The sequence below is a fragment of the Haliotis asinina genome, chromosome 15, assembly GCF_037392515.1.
Source record: "Haliotis asinina isolate JCU_RB_2024 chromosome 15, JCU_Hal_asi_v2, whole genome shotgun sequence".
Taxonomy (NCBI): Eukaryota; Metazoa; Mollusca; class Gastropoda; order Lepetellida; family Haliotidae; genus Haliotis; species Haliotis asinina.
In genome coordinates this window covers 4764230-4787391 of record NC_090294.1, presented here as the reverse complement: position 1 = coordinate 4787391, position 23162 = coordinate 4764230, and the positions used below count along the sequence as shown (strand labels likewise).

At 41.1% G+C, this 23162-nt stretch overlaps 2 protein-coding genes across 2 annotated transcripts in view; both read right to left on the bottom strand.

Annotated features, from left to right (window-relative positions):
* Nucleotides 1-510: 510 nt before the first annotated feature.
* Nucleotides 511-15495, bottom strand: LOC137264870 (uncharacterized). Its single transcript, XM_067800215.1, has 9 exons — nucleotides 15416-15495; nucleotides 14089-14203; nucleotides 11997-12071; nucleotides 11323-11439; nucleotides 10708-10792; nucleotides 10043-10132; nucleotides 6975-7119; nucleotides 2012-4549; nucleotides 511-1521 (listed from the first exon to the last, which is right to left on the bottom strand). The coding sequence occupies exons 1-9, from the start codon at nucleotides 15481-15483 to the stop codon at nucleotides 573-575; spliced, it is 4182 nt and encodes a 1393-aa protein (XP_067656316.1). The 5' UTR covers nucleotides 15484-15495; the 3' UTR covers nucleotides 511-572.
* Nucleotides 15496-17300: 1805 nt separating this feature from the next.
* LOC137266190 (chitin synthase chs-2-like) overlaps nucleotides 17301-23162 on the bottom strand; it is a 29183-nt gene continuing 23321 nt past the window's right edge. The window contains exons 16-18 of the mRNA XM_067801696.1: nucleotides 22892-23027; nucleotides 21937-22137; nucleotides 17301-21323 (exon numbers count right to left, since the gene is read on the bottom strand). Coding sequence (XP_067657797.1) covers nucleotides 19450-21323; nucleotides 21937-22137; nucleotides 22892-23027 — 2211 coding nt within the window. The 3' untranslated portion in view covers nucleotides 17301-19449. The remainder of the gene's footprint in view (nucleotides 21324-21936; nucleotides 22138-22891; nucleotides 23028-23162) is intronic.

The window sequence follows — 23162 nt, the reverse complement described above, 5'->3', positions numbered from 1 at the left end:
CCTGTTCAGGACCTACTGTAGTTTTAACACAATCACACTTAACTGTTGTATCACATTCCCTGTTCAGGACCTACTGTAGTTTTAACACAATCACACTTAACTGCAGTATCACATTAACTGTTCAGAACCTACTGTAGTTTTAGCACAATCACACTTAACTGTAGTATCACATTCTCTCTTCTCTATTGTACTTTTAGCACAATCACACTTAACAATAGCATCACATTCTCCGTTCAGAACCTACTGTAGGTTTAGCACAATAATAATTAATAGTATCGAATTCACTCTTCAGCACTTTCTGCAGTTTTGTCCTTTCACATGGTGACCGAGGTACCATATTTACATGGACTGATCAATGTGTCAGTACACAAGCAATGATGGTCGACAGGTTCTTGAGGCTTCTGAACTCTGGATACTATGTCAAAAACGTTTTTTCAGATAACTTTGACAGAAGACTTTCCTTCTTAGTTTCAAACAATTGTCTAACAAACATGAGAAAAATGAATCAGATAAGCAAAATACTTCTTTATTAGATTTATTAACCCCAGTATATAACAGGTGATAGAATGGTTTTACACAGATGGCCACTGGCTGGAAAGTTTATAGTTCTCTGTGACAGGTTTGATATCTTGAGGTTGACTTGACTTGGCGTCATCAGGGAGAGACAGGAATTGGTGTGGTCGAGTATGGGGCAGTGAGGATGGATATTGAGAATTGACCCCGTAACTAGCATACATGGATGACAGACATTTCTGTGCTGGGTCCCCGATACCTGCTAAAGATGGTGCAGACACTGGGGTAGATATTTGATATGCTTTTCTGGGGTCTGGTTCCCCTGGAGACACAACAGACATGCCGCCTGAATTGTTTGTGACATCTGAAGTTTTTCTCATTCTAAGCACTTTCTTCCTTTCCCTATCCTTAATTCTCTTCTCTTCATTGTAATTTGGAAACACTGTTCTTATTTCAGCTTCCTTAGCACGTTGTTGTCTTTTCCGTTCCATGTCTCTGGCTTTAATCTGCTCATACTTCTGCTTCATTGCTGGGTCATTCCTAAGCTTTTCCCGCCGCCTCCTGGCTTGTTCATTGGCCTTCTCTCTGGCCTGCTTGGCTGAGAACACCATCTGTTGCAGCCTCTCTTGCATTACTTCTGGACCTGCCAGAGCTGTGACTTGTTCCAAGGAGCTTCTAAGAGTCACCTCAGCTATACCCGAGAGAGGGTCATCCATGGGTACTGAGGATCGAGGAGTTATAGCTGGCACCTTTGGGACATCAGGTATAAAATTTGCTGGAAAGCTGGCCAGGTTACTGTTGTAGAAGTTGTAGGATGTCATGGAAGAAGAGTCTAAAGGCATACTGTTGGTGTTACTGACCCCTCTGGAACCTGGCAGGGGTAACGGGTTTATTGGTGCTTGTGAATCCGAGTCTGAAACTCGAGTCTGAAGTCTGCATAGTTGAGTCTGGAACCAGTCTCGTTCCTCCTCCACACTGGAGAAGGATGGGATACCAGATCCGCTGGTACTGAAAGGGAGCAGATATTGCAGTTATTACACTAGTGTTCAATGACAATCAAGATATGTTAAAAATGTCAGGTGATAGGTCTGAGCATGCTGGTGAATGTAGTTCAACTAGTGGAATAGCCCAGTGGTCAAAGTGTTTGCTTGTCAGACTGAGGGCCATGGTTGGATTCTGTGTACTGTCTGAAGCTAATTTATGGTGGTAAATTCACTGATGTTGTTGGCATATTGCTATAAGCAGTGTTAATAACCATACTCATTCATACTCATCCTTATCAGAGCAAACCAGAAATGCAATTTGGGGGCATTATCAAGTTACAGTGGCCGGTTCATTTCTGATAACACGAGGGTGTTTTAATGATAATTCTATCCAATTTAGTTATAAATACAGATTGTCATAATCACAGAATGCAAAGGTATACACTGTTCCATCAATGACCTGACATGCATCAACTGTTATGACATCAAGTTTGAAACCCAAATGATAAACTCACCTCAAATGGGTTCCTTCACCAGAGGCTGGTTCCATCTGAGGTTCTTCTGTCTTGATGCCCTCTTCTCGTGTGACAATGTTGCCGACCTGTCTCACGCCAACTCCATGGGACTCCGCATTGTTTCTAAGAGGGTCAGAACAATGCTCCAGCCTCACACAATCTTCAGCTGCCTGTGATGTACTGTTAGAAAGTGGGCTCTGATCAGTCTTAACTGGAGTGCAACTTTTGCGCTGCTGAGATCTTTGAAACAATATGTTCAGTTCATTCGGAGGCTCTGTATGATGGAGAACTTTGTTGCTCCCAAGAGTTTCTTTGGAAAGATTTCCATCAATTTCATCCTCTTTCAGTTTGACTCCACCTGGATCAGCAGATGTCCATGGTTTTTCATGGCCTTCTGGACCTTTCATCCTGTTGGAGTTCCCTCTTTGGTCTGGACCTGATCTAGTAGTTTGACTGATCTCAGATCTTAAATGTGGCTCCACTTTAACAATTCTTTCATCACAAATTACACTAGGGTGAACAATATTATCACAGTCATCAGGTCCCTTATCACAAGACAGAACATTACCACATCCAGATGCGAGAGGCTTCTCACATACATCCCGCTGGACATGTTCATCTGCCTGACATGCACCCACCTCATCCTTTCCATCTTTGGTGAGGATTGTTTCCCTATCAATATAACCCTCCTTCATCATACTAATTGGTTTTAAGGTCAAAGAAGGTTGCTGCAACTGACTGGTTGATTTTTGCTGTGAAGTAGGGCTGGGGTCAGCCCACAAATCTGGAGGCTCCAGTTTGATTGTCAGCCTATCAGAGTTACCATCTTCTCCCATCGAGTGCTCTGCTAGATATCCTTCTTTGTCTGTGCAGCTAGAGACTGTTGCTGTGGATGATGGTGTAGTCTGTGGGACATCATAACTAAATGTTATGGGTTCGTTCATATCAGAGAGCAAGCCTCTCTTTTTTAACCTTTCATGCTTTTTTCTAATTCGTTCTTTTTCTTTCATCGCTTCAAAGGCTTCAGGATCTTCCCTTATTCTGGCCCTTTTCAGACGCATTCTCTCTTTGTTATACTCTTTCTTATGTTCTGCATTCTTCTTCAGTTTTTCTATGTTTGATATCCAGTTCACATTGCCGGCATCAGGGGGAGCAGAATCTTGTAAAGAAGAGTTGAAAGAACCATCTGATGAAGCAGGAGATGTCGGATCTGCAGACAATCTTGACTGCAGGTCGTTCTCTGAAGCTTCCAGTAACCTAGGAGGTGAGTGCTGCTCCAAGGCATGCTGAGAAAACTGTGGCACATCCAATCCAGAATTCATCACAGGGTGTAATCTGTCCATGCATCCATTCTCAGTCTGCCCTAACATAGAGTGCGTTGCCTGAAGGAGAGCATTAGGTGAAAGACTTAGCAACAGATTGTTTCTCCTCCTCTCTATTCTTTTCCTGATCCTCTCCTTCTCTCTCAAAGCAGCAGCAAGGTCTGGATGTTTTTCTCGTAGCTCTGCTCTCCTCTGCCGGACTCTCTCCTTCTGCTCCTGCCTCTTTCGCATTAAGTTTCCTCTTAGAACCATCAAAGCTGATGAGAACTCTGGTGCCAGTGGCATTGGCAGAGCAGCTGGTGGTTCAGAAGATTCTTCCATGCTTTCCTGAGCAGGGTTCAGAAGACTCTCATCTGGCATTGACAGCAACATGGCATTCCGCCGCCTTTCTATTCTTTTTCGTATTTTCTCCCTTTCTCTATAAGCAGCTGCAGCAGCTGGGTCACACTCTCTCAGACGTGCTCGTTTCTCTCGCATCCTCTCTCTGCATGCCTTCTTCATGCCCTCTCTCATATTCTCATCCAGCTGAGCACGTTTCATCCGAGTCCTCTCTCTGTCTACAGCCCTCTTTCCCTCAATCTTGCGTTTCAGCTCACCGATGGTGTGGAAGTTTTCCCTTCCAATCTGAAGGGAAGTGATGTCCTCTTCCGAAACACCAGCCGCCCTTTGTTGTTCCATCAAAATCTTGTTAGCTTCATGAATAGACATACTAGGGTCTACAGGTAGGGACAAAATGAGCGAATCTCTACGCCGAATCATCATTTGTCGCAGACGTTCCTTCTCTCTTTGTGCTGACAACAGAGAAGGATCACTTCTGATCAGAGCTCTCCGTTCTCTCTGGTGCAGTTTCTGGATATTTCTCCGAGCAGCAGCATTTCTTCCTCTCTTTCCCCTTCCCCTTCCCTTTGATGCCGTTTCAGCTGTGTTAGGATCATTCAGTTCATCCTGAAGCCACAGAGGAAGAGACTGGTCCTCTTCATCATCTTCCTCCTCACTGGAGTCCTCAGAAGAATCTCCTTCATTAAGATTTTCATCATTCTGGTCACTTTTTTTGTTCATGTCACAGTAAAATTCCCCAAAACTGTCCTCCTCTGAACACGGGAGTCTTTGTGATGAACTTTCTGATTGGCTGACTTTTTCACAGCACATGGGAGAATGTTTTTGACTGGTGCTCTGGGGAATGGGTTGGGTGGACTTGTCCACATGTAGGGACAACCTGGAATGGGAAACAAGGCAATAAGCTCACTTATCTCACTTTGCACTGCATCATTTATTGCATGCACTACTTCAGTAGTTGTTTTCCCACCTTAAACTGATCTGCTTATGCTGAACACAGACAATAGAACAAAAGATATTTGGGGGAATATGTTTACAAAATATCACAAAACTAACTCCCCAAAATATTACTTTTTCTGTTCAGTGTCCACGAGTTTGGAACAAGAATATGTTGGCGTAGTAAACAGTTATCACTCTACATGCAGCTTTGTAAATTGCACTAATAAAGCAGGTATTATAAGAACTTATTGCACTTGTTTCCCATTGCCTGCTTATTACATAGGTACATGGTGGATAAACATGATATAAGTCATATCTTCATGGTCCTGATATCTTCATGGTCCTGCAGCCTATAGTCATGCATCATTTAATAATATGCAAACACCTGAACTATTGTATAATACAGTTTGGACTGTGTTATATGACATGTTTTTGGTGCTTAAGGCATTCTCTGAATTCAGTTGTTTCTTCCACCATCCATGAAATTTGGCAGAATGCAATTACTACAGCGATCAAACCATTGGACATACATTTATTTATTCAATTTGACATTATGTATTTGCTGCAATTAGACCTCTCATAGCTGAGAAAGTTGGCTATCAAACCATATACATTAAGTCTAAGTTATTTTCGGACATCTAGTATAAGCGAACATACAGAATAAAGCCCAAAGAAACTAAACTGTTCTAACAAACAATAGGTTGTGACACACTTTATCACCTCTATTTTCTGCAACAGAAATGTTGGACTGTCATGTACAAAGTCAGTCTTAGAAAGGAAGGCAGAAGTGTTGGATAGTAGTGTATTGATTGAGGTGTATTGAATGAAGAAAGTAGTGTATTGATAGAGTAAGGTGTATTGATGGAAGAAGGTAGTGTATTGATACAGTAAGGTGTATTGATGAAAGAAGGTAGTGTATTGACAGAGTAAGGTGTATTGATGGAAGAAGGTAGTGTATTGATACAGTAAGGTGTACTAATGGAAGGTAGTGTGTGATTGGAGGAAGGATGTGAACTGATAGAGGAAGGTAGCGTAGTGATTAATGACAGAAGGTGTGCTCCATGAAGAAGGTAGTGTATTGATACAGGAAGGTAGTGTATTAATGGCTGAAGGGGTATTGGTGAAGAAGGTAGAGTACTGACATAGGAAGGTAGTGTATTAATTGCAGGTGTATTGGTGAAGAAGGTAGTGTACTGATAGTGGAGGGTAGTGTATTAATAGCCGAAAGGTGTATTGGTGAAGAAGGTAGTGTACTGATAGTGGAGGGTAGTGTATTAATGGCAGAAGGTCTACTGGTGAAGAAGGTAATGTAATGATGGAAGATAGTAGTGCACTGATTGAGAACCAGGATGACTGGGTAGCCTAGTGGTTAAAGTGTCTGCTTGTCAAGCTGAAGACCCAGGTTCAGTTCCCTACAATGGTACAGTGTGTGAAGCCCATTTCTGGAGAGTGAAATTGCTGGAATACTGCTAAAAGCAGTGTAAAACTCACTCACTCACTAGAACTCCTGTAGCAATGATTTGCTGATTCTGATACCTTTCGGTATGCACTTACCGAAACAAATCATCAAAAATGACAATTCAACCTATTAAGTTGGAAAAAAAACTGAAATGAAGAAAAATCCCGCGAAATCAGAGTTCAAACGATACGGGGGAAAAAGTGGTTTCAACAGCTATGCTGTGCTGCCCTCATAATGCATGCACAGTGAATAGGTTCACACAGCTTGAAACATTATGCAGGGCCCAGAGTATGAGGTTGTGAGCAGTAGTCTAATCTTGGTTGTGTACGAAAAACAAGTAAATAATCTACTTGTTACACACACACACAAAAAAAAAAACATTTTGATTGTGATAAACAGACTCTGTCACAGAGAAAATCCAATGTCTGATATATTGACACCTATATGTCTGCCTGCCTGTCTGCCAATAACAATATGCAATGCACAATGCACAACACCTATTGGGCTTATGAGCCACTAAGAGCCAGCTAAGCGTATCGTCAAATGAACCATTAGCCAATGACAAGGCGTCATTACACATGAATGCATAGTCACCGGCTCTGACTGGGTTCGGTATCGCGGCTGCTTCATTTTTGAGGGAGGTACAAAATATTGCACTTTTGATTTGCAATTCTACGTTTATAATTTTATTTATTTGTTTTTTCACAATCACCAATGCATTTTATATATCACGAACAAGTGAAAACTGTGTTTTAATAATGGTAAAAACAGTTATGATTTTTTGGTTGTATGTGACCTTTAAACTACTGATACCCATGCAGCCTGCTTGTGTTAAGAGAGACATCTCTGGTACAGTGGATACACCCTCACAACAACCAACAACTATGTGTCAGATCAACAGACTCACCTGTCTTCCAGTTTGACCTGAACCGGTAGTTGAGATTCAAGCTCTCCTGATTCAACCAGTTCTTTCACAATGTCAAGGCCTCCCAGAAGCTCTCCACTGACATACAGTTGGGGATATGTGGGCCAGTTGGAGAATGTCTTCAAGCCTTAAGAATTACAATACCTTATATCAGTCAGAGAGTTCAATTCACCATCAGTAACAAACACCTTAACAGTCATATTTAAAACTCCACAACAAAGGATTCCTTCTGGGCATTGACCCCCAAATCTTCTGGGCTGACTTGCACTAAGTTATCATAGCCCTACAATAATAGTAACTCCCATTCTTTAACATACGCTTAAGATAGTCATAGCGCTAAGATTGCTTTGTGAAAGTGGGCCAAGGTGGCTGAAATAGTACGACTAAATACATCTGGTAATTACACCCTACACCTTGTTCACTGTGTGTCAATGTGCCCCTATGGCATGGATCATTGTTCATATCAAGCACTGAATTGACTCGAAAACCCACTGAAGCAAGCATGGGGTAACAGGGTCTGCCTGGGAATCTACAAGACTGTTGGGAATGAGTTTCCAGAGTAATACCCAGGAGTACACCGGAATATGACTAAAAGGTGCTAGAGTGTATCCTGTTTGGGAATACCACAGGGAGGCAAGCATCTGCTACGGGAGTCTGCTCAACCCCCAGAATAGACAGGTAGAAAAGTCTCCAATACAGGATATCAATCCTGCCATATGATCCCAACATAAAAATAGAGGAAAACTTGCAGGTTGCTTAAAGAGGCACTGATGTGGAGCAATTTCCATGGACTGGTGTAAACTTTTGTTATTGTTTTTCTCCCGTGAGTACCCGGATGATATCCCAGAATTTGTGACTGGTTCATGACCTCTGCTGCACCGTCCGTGTGTGCAATTGATAGTTTAATTATAGACAGATCAACTAAGGTGAAGTCATTTTTTCTTCACTACAAATGTATTATGAAAACAAATGAAACACTCTGAAGGTTCATCATCTGCCAGAGGTAGAAATGGTAAAAAACTATTAGGACAGAAAAATAACGAAACCAATGTATGTCTCTATAACCTGATAACCCTAATTAGTTTATTGTCATATTTGTATGATTTTGAAAATTGATAAAAGAACACACGGTCTGCTTATACTTATAGTAAATTTCTAACATGACAGCAACATTTATACATTGTATAGAATGCCAATGTGGATCCTATTTCACACACATACACGATCTAGTGTGTGTTTCCTGTCTTATAGATTTTGCTGAATGCTACAACAAATAAATTAAAGCAAAATGCAAATAATGAATGTAAAACAGACTAATTATATAGCAACAATGTCAGGCTACAACCTTGTTCAGGAATGTATCCATCAATATCCACATGAAAGAAATCGTATTCCATTCATCTGCAGCTGGTAAATAATCCTGCCCTGTGTCGTGTGTCTTACAACAGTCTAATTTGCGAAAAAGTAACACATCGTTTCACGTCTTTCACATTGGTGAAAACCTGATAAACCTCTCATTGGTCACCCAAGATAGCACACCTGGCAACTAATTGTATGATGTCCGCCATTTTAAGTAATTTAGTTAACCAATAATGAGCAATCAGTGAATCAATGCAAGGGTGGTTAATTCTTTGAAGTGAGGATGTTGTTTTTACACTTGCACTTTACAACAGGGTGTAGTCAGTGGGTGTATAAATTAGTACATCTACACACACTGCCTTTTGACAAATCCGCTAGAAGATAAAAGTAATCAATCAATCAATCAGTATGTTATCAGTTAATCCTTTGATCGATGTTTGTTTTTGTAACTCAGCTGATAAACCCTCTTGCATCACTTACATGCACATATTACATAACATACAATACATTTGCCACTGCAGACCTTAATTTATAATGTTGAGTATTTACTTTAGACAGGAGAAATGCCAAATGGGAACCTTTGTTGAGTAACCAAAGTGGTGCTACTACTAATTATACCTGCTACCCGTTTATTGACCCGTTAAATTGATTAACTGACCATCCAGAGAATGATGACAAATAACACGTGTAGGTTTACACCATCAAACGCGAGTTACAGCAAGGAAGATGTAGGAAGATGTGTCGCAGGCAGCCTGAAAACACTTATGGGCCGAAACTGTTTTGAGGATACCAACGGAACTTCGTTACATAAGGAATGCATACAGGCATTTGCTGTACTTGCGTAAATAGGTGCAATAAGGCTTTTTTTTCAAGTAAGAAAATTTTCAGATTTCTCTACCGAAGGCAAAGTCATCGTTTTTAGTTTACGAATTCAAATAAATCAACTGTGTGTTTTTATAATCATAAATAATAAACCAGGGTAGCTACCATAGCTACCAAAATTTACAGATGATATTTGCTATCACAGCTGAACCAACACTCAAAACTACCTAAATATAAAGCTTTTCAATCTTTCGGACTGAAACAAATGGCTTGCTACGTGCCTGTAGACATCATATTTTCATGTAACATGATTAAATATCGAGGTTAAGAACACAGAAATAGGATCAAATTGGATCAGTCACTATACCATCCAAGTATCCGAGAAAAACTACACTGCTGGGATATTTTGTTACGATCAGACAAGGAATATCATGGATATTTTTAAATAACGGCATGTGATGGCCATCCGGCTCCTGACTGTTTTAGTGAAGAAATTCTGCTAATATGGACAGGAGCCCAGTCGAGGGAGTGGGCACTGACCAATTTGCAGTTTGGTTTCATAATTAGACTGTTGGCAAGAAACATTATTCGCTCCACATCAGTGCCCTTTTCATGCACCCCACAAAACATTCCAAGTATAGAGTTGTATTCTGTAAATTATCAAGACCAGACAATCCCATTACTGATTGTAAGAGCCACGATGGATGTCTTCCGGGAGTGACACCTGAGATAACAGTAATATGTCTTATCCTACTGGGTACCCACTGACAGCTGAGTGAATAATTTTAAAAGCAATCAGTCAACTCATTCAGTTTTCTCTTTCGACCTGCATCTGTTACTACAGCAACACAAATACAAGACACACATACCTTGCCTTACTTCTTCATCTGAAAGAATATCAAAGGTGCTGAAAGTGACGTTCTTCTCCTGTAATATGCCAATCATCTGTCGACTAAACCCTGCAATGAAAGACAACTAGCATCATTCTCCTGCAATCAGTCTACAATACTGCCAACACTTCTAGCACTATCCTGTTTCCAGACAGAGGAAACAACAAGATGGACATATACTAAATCCTTTTTTGAAGACTTTTCTCTGGGAGACTAATGCCAACCATATTCCCTAGTCTTCAGCGTTTGCAGAGGTTTCAGGGAGTTTAGATTTACACTGCCATTTTTCAATATTCCAGCAATAGCACAGAAGGGACTCCAAAAAAGAGGTTCCACAAATTGAACCAATGTGGATTCAAACTGGGGCTTCGGCATGACAGGCGAACAATTCAACCAGCAGACTAGACCACCACCTCTTGCTGCTGTGTTGACACTTTCTGATAAATTCATTCACTTCCAATATGTAGCAAAACTGAAGCTATGCAAACAGGTTCGGAATAACAGCTGAAAGACAGCCACTATCACAATTTTATTTGTCCAGTACAATATAGTTTATCAGGCTAAAGACAAGTGTCTTTCTCTTAAGTTGATGTAGTTAGCATAGGTTGAGATGTAAGTGCAAGTCTAGGAGTTTAATGACATACCACATCGAGGTTCTTGCCAATTCCCTTTCATAAACAATATGACTGGCGCAGAGTTGATCAGCTGCTTTAAACGGGTGTTTAGATCCTGTAGAGAACAACAAACAGTATCCAACAAGCTCCAGTGGAATGAACAAGTCACAATGATGATTACCTTAATGCTTTGCTATATGGTTAAACTTTAAAGTTGATCAAATCACAATGAAACAATTCAATGAGCACCACTCTATCAATTGAGTTTTCATGATGACATGAAACAATCAAGCCAGCGAGTCTGACCATTAGATCCAGATATTGCCTCTTTCAACAAGCATTGCTTGCAGTTGACAAACTGTCTAAATCTGTACAGATAAGGAGATACTGACTTCAATAAATTTGAGTATTTCATTTTTGTGGTTGTTTGCGTTTCTTAAGAATGCTTCTTATGAATGTCACATTCATGTTATTATAGATTGGAGCATTGACACTGTGCATGAAAATACTGATAAACCCTCCTTGCGGAGCCAGCAAATGGAGGCAATAAAACAACCAGGCTGACCCGTAGATGCATCCAGGGTATAGTGGAGATACTGTGAAGATATCAATGACCATGGTTATAACATCATCTCAGTTCCCCACCTGTTTCTGCGGCTGTGGTGGAGGCGATGCAACAGCACCACCTTTTGATAAACTCTGTACTTTCTTTGTGAGATCTGCAGCATTGGCACCATCTAACCTATCTACTGATTTGCCACCCTGTAAAATAAACATTCAACAAAATTCATGCTGAAGTAAACAGTCTCTCTTCTCAATCAAAGTGTCATTAAGAAAAAGACAAAAGTTGTTTAAAACTTTTGTGAAAGTTACAAGCATAGTTGTGGAGATATTAGAATGGGTTTATAATTGGAAGATTCAAGGATGCTGGCATATCCAAGGGAGGCAATTCTGCAAAATGAACTGCTGTGCACAAGACAAGTCACAGAATGACGACCATAGTGTGTAAGTGAGTTTAGTTTTCCGCCACACTCAGCAATATTGCAGCTATATGGTAACCAAATCTGGACAATCCAGTGATCAACAGCATGAACATTGGTCTATGCAAATGTTATAGGATGACATGTGTCAGTCAAGTCAGTGAGTCACAGATCTCGCTAACTGGTCCTCGAAAGAATAACCATTATTTACTGTGGTGCTACAATGACAAATGTAACTTAATGTCTACTCACAACCATAAGGTTGAAATAATACAGGCTGAGTATAAACATCATCATACAACATAAACTAAAACAGAAGTTTGGATGTCTGAAGCCTACCTTGAAAAATATGAACGTTGGAACAGCAATGATGTTGTTCTTTTCAGAAATTTCAGCTAATTTCTCTGCCTCGAGCTGGAAAAAAATGAAAATTTCAAATTGGCCATTAATATACAGGACAAAATAAGTTAGGGATATTGGTATTTTTATGATTAATATTTCATTAGTGTGTCCTTGAATATGTAGATCATTATTCCTTTTTTCAAAATTTACGTATATCCTATCTATTTTCGTCCAGTTTAGATTCCTGGAAAGCAGTTGAATCAGACTGATTAACACCAAAGGATGATGTGACCTGATGCTCCAACTTAAGTCTCAGTGTATTTCATTACACTCCACCACTGAGTCTAACAAAACCTAGTAGAAGGTCGCGTCAGGTTTCCTTTGAGTGACCAATGACAGTCCAATCAAATGCGATCAAATGTTGAATAGATTTAACCAATGAGACAATGGCTACTATTTAGGGACCTTCAAAATATTCAGGTCACTGACACAGATCTCTCCACAAGCAAAAATCTGCACATAACACAATCATCTGACCTGCAGTATACGCTTTTGGGTTTCTGTTGACATGGTTGCCATTAGCAAATATTTCCGCAAGATGACATCTCTAAATATTGCCCAAAACACTATTTTCAGGGACTGTTTACTCACTGTTGTCATGGTTGTATGTACGCCGTGTGCATCACCCGGAAGTGAGGGTACGCTAAATAGCATTCGGAATCGTTCGGGTACGAACCTTTTTGAAATAACAAGTTCAAAAGGTACGTGGGAATGTCCTTTTTTGTGATGTGTAAGCTGTGTTCTGAATGGTTACCTGACGCGACCTCCCATAAGGTTTTGTTAGACTCAGTAGTGGAGTGTAACGAAAAGTACAGGGGATAAGTTTACTTAAACTGACAATTTTCTGAATAACATTGATACTTTATACTTATCCTGACTCATGCTTATTATGCTTATCTCCTCGCTCTAAGTGAAGACAGTGGAACACTTGAAATCCCTTGAAATTCCCTTCTAATTGAATCCGACGAAATGTCTCATAAGTCAGGTGAATGGAACCAATGGTCCAAAACTGTACAGTCAGGCCGCGTTAGTCCGAACACTTCTGTTTTTCATCAAAAACGTTCGGATATTGAAACGTACAGACTACTGAAGTAAACACCACTTCAGGAGAGTTACTTCCCTTTGACATACTGAGACAAGAACATACAAACGTATGCATGCATCAAATGACTTTATTACAGTTTGTAAACATAACAACTTGAATATTAACATAACAATCAATCAATGGAATGTCTGAATAGATTATTTATAGTATTACACATACCAATCACTCACTTGTGTTGAAAGAAATGTCCAATAACAGTCTGTTTGTCAACTCCAACACACTCAAAATAATTTATCATAGAGTCCATATAGGCTCTCATTTGGTTTTAGGAATTTTCTCTTTGTATCTACAAATTTCTCCTTTATGTGTGGCAGTAATTTCCCATCGCTTTACGCTTAGGGGCGGGACTTGTCATTGTGACTGACAGGTGTCAAGTGCAGCTGATCTCATTTTGTCGCGATCCGTATTTTATACAGCAAGGAAACATGACAGGTATTACTCAAACTAAACAAAAGTCAAACCTATTAACTGATTAAAATCATAAACTAATGACATCCTCAACTCAGAAGTGTCACCTCAGGTAACATTTACAATTGAAGTCAGGCAAAGAAGACCAGCGCTAATCACAGGCGCTCACGAGGTAAGGCTATTGTCCGAACCTTTTTGATGTACCGCTGGATTAATGAAGCAAAACCATGTGTAACTAGCCAATCTGTTACCGCTAATTAACGTCCGGATACGGAGACTGAAGCATCGGATTACTGAATCAACAAGTAATGAGTTTATATAGTAAACAAGATTGGATTGTCGGGGTCCGGACTAACGCAGCCTGACTGTACATTACTTGTTCCCTCACTTATACAATAGTATTTCTCCTGCATGGTCATGTACTCTAACCTATACATTGATACCTGAGCCTGACTTGAGCAGGCTATCATGGGCCCTATCACTTAAGACACACCTTATGTACTAAGCCATACACACCTGAACAAACCTGACTTGACTGAGTTGGTTGTCCTTAGCCAGCTCCCCCATCACATCCGTCATCTGCTGGCACTGTGGAGCCCAGGGGGCAGCGAAATGCACCACCACCAGGTTGCTGTGAAAACAAGAATCGCTTAGGCCAAAACTTGTAAAACATTTTCACTAACTCAAGTTTTGGACAGTAACTCAGCAGTATATTGACAAAATCCCAGCAGTGAAGGTAAAAAAATTAATGTCAGGAATAAAACAAGGTCTTTGAAATAACAAGCAAGCCATTTTTTAACCTTTACCATGATCTGTCTAAACATCGTCAATGTTACTCTTTGCATCTGCACTCTTATCAACATGGAATGAAACCAGGTACAAGGGATTGCAGTCCAAAATGGGACATGGGTTTTCTTACACATTATTTCACAAGAGTATCTGTCCTCTAACACTTTATCATGCTCATCTTGGTGAACAAACTACACTTCATAAGTTTCAAAACAGTCGACACTGTTAATGGGGACTGGTGAATTAAATGACAAAGTTGTATTTTACACTTAAATACAGTTACCAAAGGGAGCCGTTTGCAATGTCTTTTGTTCATGCTCCAAGAAACTATGTTCTTTAAATCTTTTGAGTCATTTCAGTTGGGATAAGGACTGGTTAAAGTTTAGACTCAACGCAAACATCTTTACAAGGATTATGTACAACATTCTAATTCACTGTCTTATTTAGGCAGCGGCCCAAACTATTTGAGAAATGTTATTCAAGGAAAGCTTATAACTGCTCATTTTTTTATATCAAATAGTGACTTCAGATGTTACCGTGACCATCAAGAGCTACCACAGGTATAAACAACCTGCCTTGCTGAAGGGTTGATTCGTTGTGACACGTGCTGGTAAATTACGATCCACTCCTAAAGCAGCAAATCCAGCAGTATCTCATTACTGACCATCATAAAGCAGGTTAGGTTGCATCCCCATGAACCATGTACAACCGCATCGTATGAATCAGCTAAAATGCCACGATCACTGACTATGCGGGGTATGTGCGAGTTCACAAATTGATCATAACCTAAAGAAATAATACACACAACCACAAAAGTTGCCAACGTATTTAGTTTCTGACGCTTGTTTAAGAATGAACCTACTGACAACCTTTAATTGTTTATTTATTGTTGTACGTGGCCTGTTTGATTATGCAGTAAAAATGTCCAGCCGACATAAAAAAATGATTTCACACATCACTAACATCTGCTTCATACCTCCAGTTGATCGTTGTAAACAAACACTTAGAGTTAGAAACTAAACGTATATCGATGAATGCTCAAAAATACAATTACCCGCCGGCATCGGTCAGCAATTTATTGAAATCTTCCACCGTATCTACTTCTTTCACACCGGCGGCCATGTTGAATACACACTTCCTGTGGGTCTGTCAGAGTTACTCCCCCTACGCCGATTTTCGAACTGTATTTCCATTAGTCTGTTAAAGCATTTTCTTGTAACTGTTTTCTTCTTAAATGCTCACTACGTTGAAACGAATATACATGAAGAAACTTTTAATTCATAATGTTCACATTTGATATATTTAATCCATATGGCAGTTTTTGGTATTTATGAACAAATCGTTAAAAGCAATCATGCTTTTCTGGGAACGACGTACGTTGTTATGTTTTGTTACCTCTCTTCTTAGGGGATGTCGCTGTTGTCAAATTAATATGTTGATTTAACAGACCGCATTTGCGTCACATTTGGCGGGCTTCAACCACGTGCCTTTGCAACAGCAAATAGCGATGAATGCAGAATGCCATTTAGAAAGTGGCCAACACATGTTATTGGAACTACACTTGTCTCGGTAAAATGTATATCAACTTAATTCGATTATGCTTCAATACAATACGTCTCCCAGCTACACGACTTGAGATACTGTAACTAAGAAGGGAAGCCTTCTTGTCACATGACAGTTTCAGAAGGTTTATCGCATAAGGTGAGTGAGGTGAGCTGAAATTGTACTTAATTTAGAGCCGCATTCAAAATCGACGTCATACCCACCCCAAACCAGTCATCTCGCATCTCGTAGAATCGCCAGACAGCATAGCAACAAGAATAACTTTAAACGACTTTTGTACCAGGCAGCCGAGAATCAAGTGTATGAGCTTCGATGCACATGTGTCATCCAAGTCAGCGAGACTCACCGCGCGATCCCATTAATCGCCCCTAACGACAAGCATGGGCTACTGAAGACCGATTCAAACCCGGATCTTCACGGGTTGCTCAGAGTAGTTGGTTATTTAAGTTGATGTCTCGACATACATTAACAGACACGCGTGTCCAGCTTCAAAAACAACCACACAATCGTACTTGACTACCCCTTTCCGTGGGCACAGGCGAAGGGATTGGAACCTCCAAGGACAAACAATATTTACGAAAAAGTGAGAATTTAACCTGCAGATCGATTCCTGCTTAAGAAAGGAAATATACATTTGATAACGACTGGGAGAGTGAACCAATCTTTAATGATGCGAATTGTGTGAGCGCCGTCGTTGGTAGCGTAATCATTGTCATAGTGTGGACATCGTCAATGACTTAGTTATAGCTACATCTTAGCGAGAGCGTCCAAGTAGCGTTGCCGTGTAGACGGTGTAGTTGATAATTAGAGCCACATCGTAATCGTTTGTTTGCTGGTTGTTTAACATTGAAATTCAGCTACATGACGGAGCTGTATAAAAAGTCTAGTCTGGACCAGACAATCCTGTGACTGAAATCATGAACAGGGGTCCACGCATTTGGCACACGATGGCACAGATCAGTCAGGTCAGCGAACCTGTTATCGTAGAATCAACACTCGTGACTGGGCTGTACTGTAAATAGTAGCTATTGTGAGTGAGAGCGTTAACGGTGTGAGCGGTGTCCTTGACAGTGTTTACAAGCAGAACTGTCGACATGTGTGGATTGCTCCATTGATAAAGCTTGATTGTGACCGTTACATAGTTGTTGGTGAAAGTAATTATTTTTGTCGTTGGCAGTGTGAGCAACATCCTCGACAGTGTGGACTGCGTCGTTGATATCGTAAACGACGACCATGTGGAATCGTCAGTTTTCTGCGATACTGAGAGCCTCCAAGTGCCACGGACTGTTGTACATGTCATTACCAAGAGTGACAACTGAAACAACTCTCTTATTTTCGGGATGGTAACTAGAAACTCTCAGTCACGATGAAAGAAATGTATTTCTAAAAACATTTTAATCCCAAAACCTTTTGACAAGTATACATTGCACACATACAGGAGTGACAAAACTACTGCTACCTAGCTGTGTAACAAATACTAGCACACTTGCTGGACAAGATCGATGAGGGTGAACGTATAAAATACAAAACTGAAGTTGACATGTAAGCAAAAATACCTTTTCATGCTGGTAATAACTGAAACAAACAAGGAATGTATTATTAACCTGTACTGTACTGTACCTGAGTTATGGACCTTTAGTTTGCAGCGTTTTGGCGATTGCTTTCAGGTTTGTTCGCAATCACTTTAAGTATTGTCTAACTCTAATTTTCATTGCATTGTGTGTTCGGATGTTTTGGGGTCTACTTTCCCCGTCATTTAAAGGGGAACGGTCATATATAGTGCATTGACGGTGTAACTGACTGTGATGACGGCCATGCAACACACGTATCTAAAACATACATAACGCCTTTGCACAGATCTTCGGTATGCTGCCAAAGGCATTCTGGGCAGAACACGGCTGCACCAGTACATGATTGATGGATGTTGCCGTAACTTCATAACGCAACTCTCAATGTACATTACCGGCAGAGACGAATGACTCTGTTCACTTGGGTGTAAGACAGGACACGGTACACGACGTTATTTCATTATAGACGTAGCATTGGCCCCGGTTTCATAACTGACATTGCATTGAATGCGCTTGTGTTGTCATGGACACAAGATTCGAAAACGCACGTAAAGACGTTGTTAACTTGTGATACTTTGACACATTTACGTATAACGGAATTTTATATATATTTATTTAATTTTATCTAATTTCCAGCTGGCTGTTTCAAATGCGTGCTATAAGCGTTGGATAAAAATGGAGTAGATTATGGAATGTGAGAAAGCAACACTCTACCTTGTTCTACAGACAGATATGCAAATAAAAGTAGACAAGTAAAATTCGAGACTATTTTACAAAACATCTTCTATGTTCCTCGCTTCTATTACAACACTATTCCAATGAAACCAATATAAATTACCATCACACCTATGACTAACGAACGAACCTTCTAGAACGAGTGAATTTAACGATACCTCAACCAGTGTTACAGATTTTGTGTCAGTTCAACATAGAATGTATGTCTGGAGCTCGCAACTAGGTGACATCATCTATAGTGCATGGTTCTGACACAGGGTGTGAGTGAGTTTGACTTTACCCCGCCTTTTGCAATATTTCGCCAATATTTCACAATTGTGAATATGTGGGGAAGCGAATCCAGGTATTCGGCGTGTCGAGCGAACGTTTTAACTACTACCCCACCACCCCGTTCTGACACAGAGTTCCATGGTTCTTAAGCGGGTAGTTCTACACATACTGATCTAGTGTGGCACCACCTTCTCTACAGTCCACTACTGTAGGCGATAAGATATATTTCGCAGAACGATAAACCCCCTTTGCTTGGGCAAAGAGGTTGAAAATTCTTGCTTTCAGTATTTTCTCAACACGGGGCCAATATCGCCTGAGACATGTTTGTACTAGGTACTGTACTGGTACAAAATATTACGGCAACACAATAAATAGCGACATTATAATGATAATCATACCGAGGCAAAACGTTCCTTTTCCAAACAATATTCATCTTATGAGAATGACAGGTCCATGAGGCAAGCATAAATTCAGACTTTTCGCCCTTATGCTCTCCCAGCAGTCAACACGTGTATGTCAGGTGCGTTACGATGCTCATTATGAGGAGTAAGTCATCGTCAAAATGCCCATATAACCGAAGGGATTACTATTGTCAACTGTTTCATTAGTTCACGATAATCACTGCCGTTGTCAGAGGTGAGTGAATGTCAGAATCGTCATCAATTACACTGAGTACATATGTCCCTGATCATCGGGCAAATGTGCTTCACGTGTACTTCCGGGTACCACGTGTACTGTCAAAGTGCGCACAACAATGTGAAAGCGGTACTTGGATTGCATACAAAACCTCACTGATTGCACACATACATTTGATCTACTAGAAGGTAACCTGCAATACTGTATCATGCTTCTCTTAAAATTATAAATATCGATTACATTGTATATACAGAATTGCACATTTTCATCGTTTTGAAATATTGCGAAAACGCCGCCGTATTAATACGATGCAATATCAATACTCGTAAATTGGTTGGTTCTGAGGAAACATATTTGAAGCCGGTCGCCTCCCCCTGTTAGCCTGTCGTATCGTACTGTACATGCGGTTGAATGTACTTTGATAATCCACGACCTCCCGCTTATCACGTGACACGTGGACGTCACGCCTGTACCGCACGGGCGGACGTGAACCGGAAGTATTTTGAATATATCTCCGCAGCATAAAAGAATCCTCCCGAGTTGGCAGATTTCCAGCAGGGTCTGAGGGTCTCTGCACAGGGGGTGGATTTTCTTCACCGTCGGAATAATCAGCTTCGAAGTCACCATCGTCCTGGCCATGCGGGTCTTGTATGACAACATCCGGTGTCTGATGCATGCTATCTGGGTTCTGAAGACGGGAAACAGTCTCCACTTTATCTCGCTCCTCATTACTTGATCTCAAATTTGTGAATGCGAGAACATGGAGAAAGGTTCCGTAACGATGCTTCATCATTGCCATCATCTGCATCAGGAGGAGAAGAGCGAAGATTGCCAAGAACAGCATCCCCAGAGGTTGGACTGTGATGGGCGGGCCGTTCTTTTGATGGATGACGATGTTCAGTTCCTGCTTCACCTCCTGAAGAGCTGTCATTATGACCAACCAAAGACCGTTCAGGAAGAAAAACGCAAAAGCCGAGTTGTTCCTCAGTTCTAACATGTCCTCTTTGATCTTTGCTTCCACCGCCGGGTTCTTGTCGATCGGTTCGAGGTATTTAGGGATGAACTTTGTCCAGAACTGGTTTTCTTTCTTATCCATAGTCGTCAATTCACCTTCGATGTAGTCGTCAGTCAGGATCCAGTCTGAGGTTGGATCGGCTTCATTGGAGGCTACGGACATAGTTTCTGTAATTGTAATAATCTGATTGTTCCTTGAAATCTTTCTTTGACGTGATATTTTTGGTTTGGTTGATTCCTTTGGTTCATTTGAATTCGTGCTTCCCCGCTCCATCCGTGTTAGAGCCTCAAGGATGAACAAAAGCGTTGCGTTGACTGTTAGCTGACTGCGCATTCGTCGAAACAATGCTGTGAAGCCGCTACAACATCCGCTGTCCTGGCCATCTTGTGCAATCTGGTTTCGGAGATGTTTTGCGGCTTCTCCAAGATACACAACAGCCTGGTCCCCAGTTTCATCCTTCACTGTGTGCTCGTCTTGCTGCTCGTTGATGGACTTCACCTCTCGGGTTCCCCACGAGATGATGTTGAGGTTGCAAATACTGTATATAACAAGAAACAGGTAACCAGCTGGAATGCACAGAAAATACAGCACACCCCAGATAAGATCAGTGAACTCGTGTGGATGCATTATCCCAGGGAGGACAAACGAACCAATCAACACGTATATAAAGAAGGCATTGGGAGTGAGCCATCCTTCTTGGACAACATTCACCACAGTTCCAACCATTACTGCCATCATCACCAAAGCGAATAAAGTACTCAGAACAATTGCTATGTTCAGCTGAGTGTCGGCCTTGAACCGGAGACAGGCGTAGGAAAACAGGATGTTGGGTCCGTAGCAACACAGGTAGGCAGCCCAGCTTGGCATCGTGAACACTGCCTCCACAGAGGACTCGATGGCGAGGAGAACAGTTGCAGGTCCCAGAATAGAAGACGCGAAGAGTACTGTTTGGTAGAAGATGTATAAGTTGGAGATGTTCTTGTTCTTCATGACAGTGGTGCCGCGGCTCTGTAGGAGGTCAAGGACGTTGGCCATAGTTGAGGGAAGCCACCGGCGTCTCTGGTTGAAGAACTCCTTGAACCCTTCAGGGGCAAAGGTGAGGGCTTCGCTAGCGGCACAGTACTCCACTCTGTAACCCTGCTGGAGCAAGAGGGTGCACAGCCATCGGTCCTCCCCTGAAACAAAACACGGAACTGGTGCTATCTGGGATACGTTTTATCGGGGATAAAGGAGTTCTTACGCCGCAGTCAGAGAAAGAAGATATATATATATATATATATATATATATATATATATATATATATATATATATATATATATATATATATATATATATATATATATATATATATATATATATATATATATATATATATATATGCGCGTGTGTGTGTGGAGTGTGTTTTTGATCAACAAGTCTGAACGTAACAAAATTGTAGAGGGTACAAACACATACTCATACATAATACACCAAAATGATATATGTTGATTTATTACATTTCATTGCAAACTGCGACATAGCCTTTAAAGAGATTACGTCCAGCTTCCTTTCAAGACAAAGAAATACTAGAAACATCATTTGAAACATCCAGAATATATACTTCCGACACAAATACAGACATTTCATTGCTATGTGCCGATGACCTACGTCTCTTGTTGAAGTAGCGACTTGACATTTCATCTGCCTTCGTGGTGTTAATTAGGTGGTGTCAAAATACGTGGGCACGAACTCGACTGATCTGGAAACACGTGAACAAGGTGTTCCTCTTGCATGGTAGGCCAACATACCCTGGTCATACTGGAGATGGTGTCTGGCAGTTACGGGCTTCTTGGTGTACGTCTTCATCACGTTGTCGTCCATGACGCAGCGGGCTCGGAACAGGCTAAAACAGCCTGGGCTGCACAGCACACACCCGAACACGTGCTCCGCGGACTTCTGGAGCCAGTGACCAATGGCATACTCGAACTTCTGGTACCACACTACGGGACCTGAGTACAAGTGGGTCATTATTTGAGATTAGACAGTGGTGCTACAACAAAGTAATGGATACTAAGGAGTGTATGTCTGATTTGGAGTCAACATAAGGTCGAGTGAGTGAGTTGGGTTTGACGGTGAAAATAACTTCGATGTATCATGGATTGTCAACTTAATGTGGGAGGAAAGGTCGAAGTGATGCTGGTCTCATATGTGAACCTCATTGATGAAACCCCAGAGCAAGGTGCTTGAACCTAGAAACATAATCAGGGCATTTGAACCCTATAACCATTGATGTCTGGAGCGTCTGAGCGAGGCAAGTTAGAGCAGCGAGTGAGTGAGTCTAGGTTTAAGCGTTTATGACAGTGGTCTGTAAATAATCGAGTCCGGACCAGACAATCCAATATTCAACAGCGTGAACATCAATCTACGCAGTTGGGAAACGATGAGAGGAGTCAACGATGTCTGAGAAATGGACCACCCAATCCTGTTCATCGTCTCTTACGACGACGACGACTACTGTAGATTTACGTGTTTACAATTTAAGTATCGTATCCTGATTACTGTTTAATTCAGATCTTAAAGGAGTGAGTGAGGTTGAGTTTTGTCGCTGTTATAATGGCAAAACCAAAAGTGATATTTACTTATTGTACCCATAGTGGAAATCGACACTCTGACTGTCGACGTGACGAATGAACACGGTATATACCTCCAAAAATGAATCAAGTGAGACTATCGATCGTTTTGTATGTACATTTTGTATCTCACCTGACCCCTTTGGTTTGATTCTTCCACAGGCTGCACCAACATCTGGGTTCTTCTTCATTCGGTCAACCAGGAGATGGACAGCCTCGGGCTCGAAGTCCACATCGCCATCCAGGGCCAGCACGAAGGTGCTGTTAGCCTGGACATACGAAGAACAGCACATTCACACGAGGATACAACATACACGTTGAACATTACCCTCAGACAAAGAGACAACGTACAGAGAACATTAGCCTCACACAAAGAGACAGCATGCGGCGTATATTACCCTCAT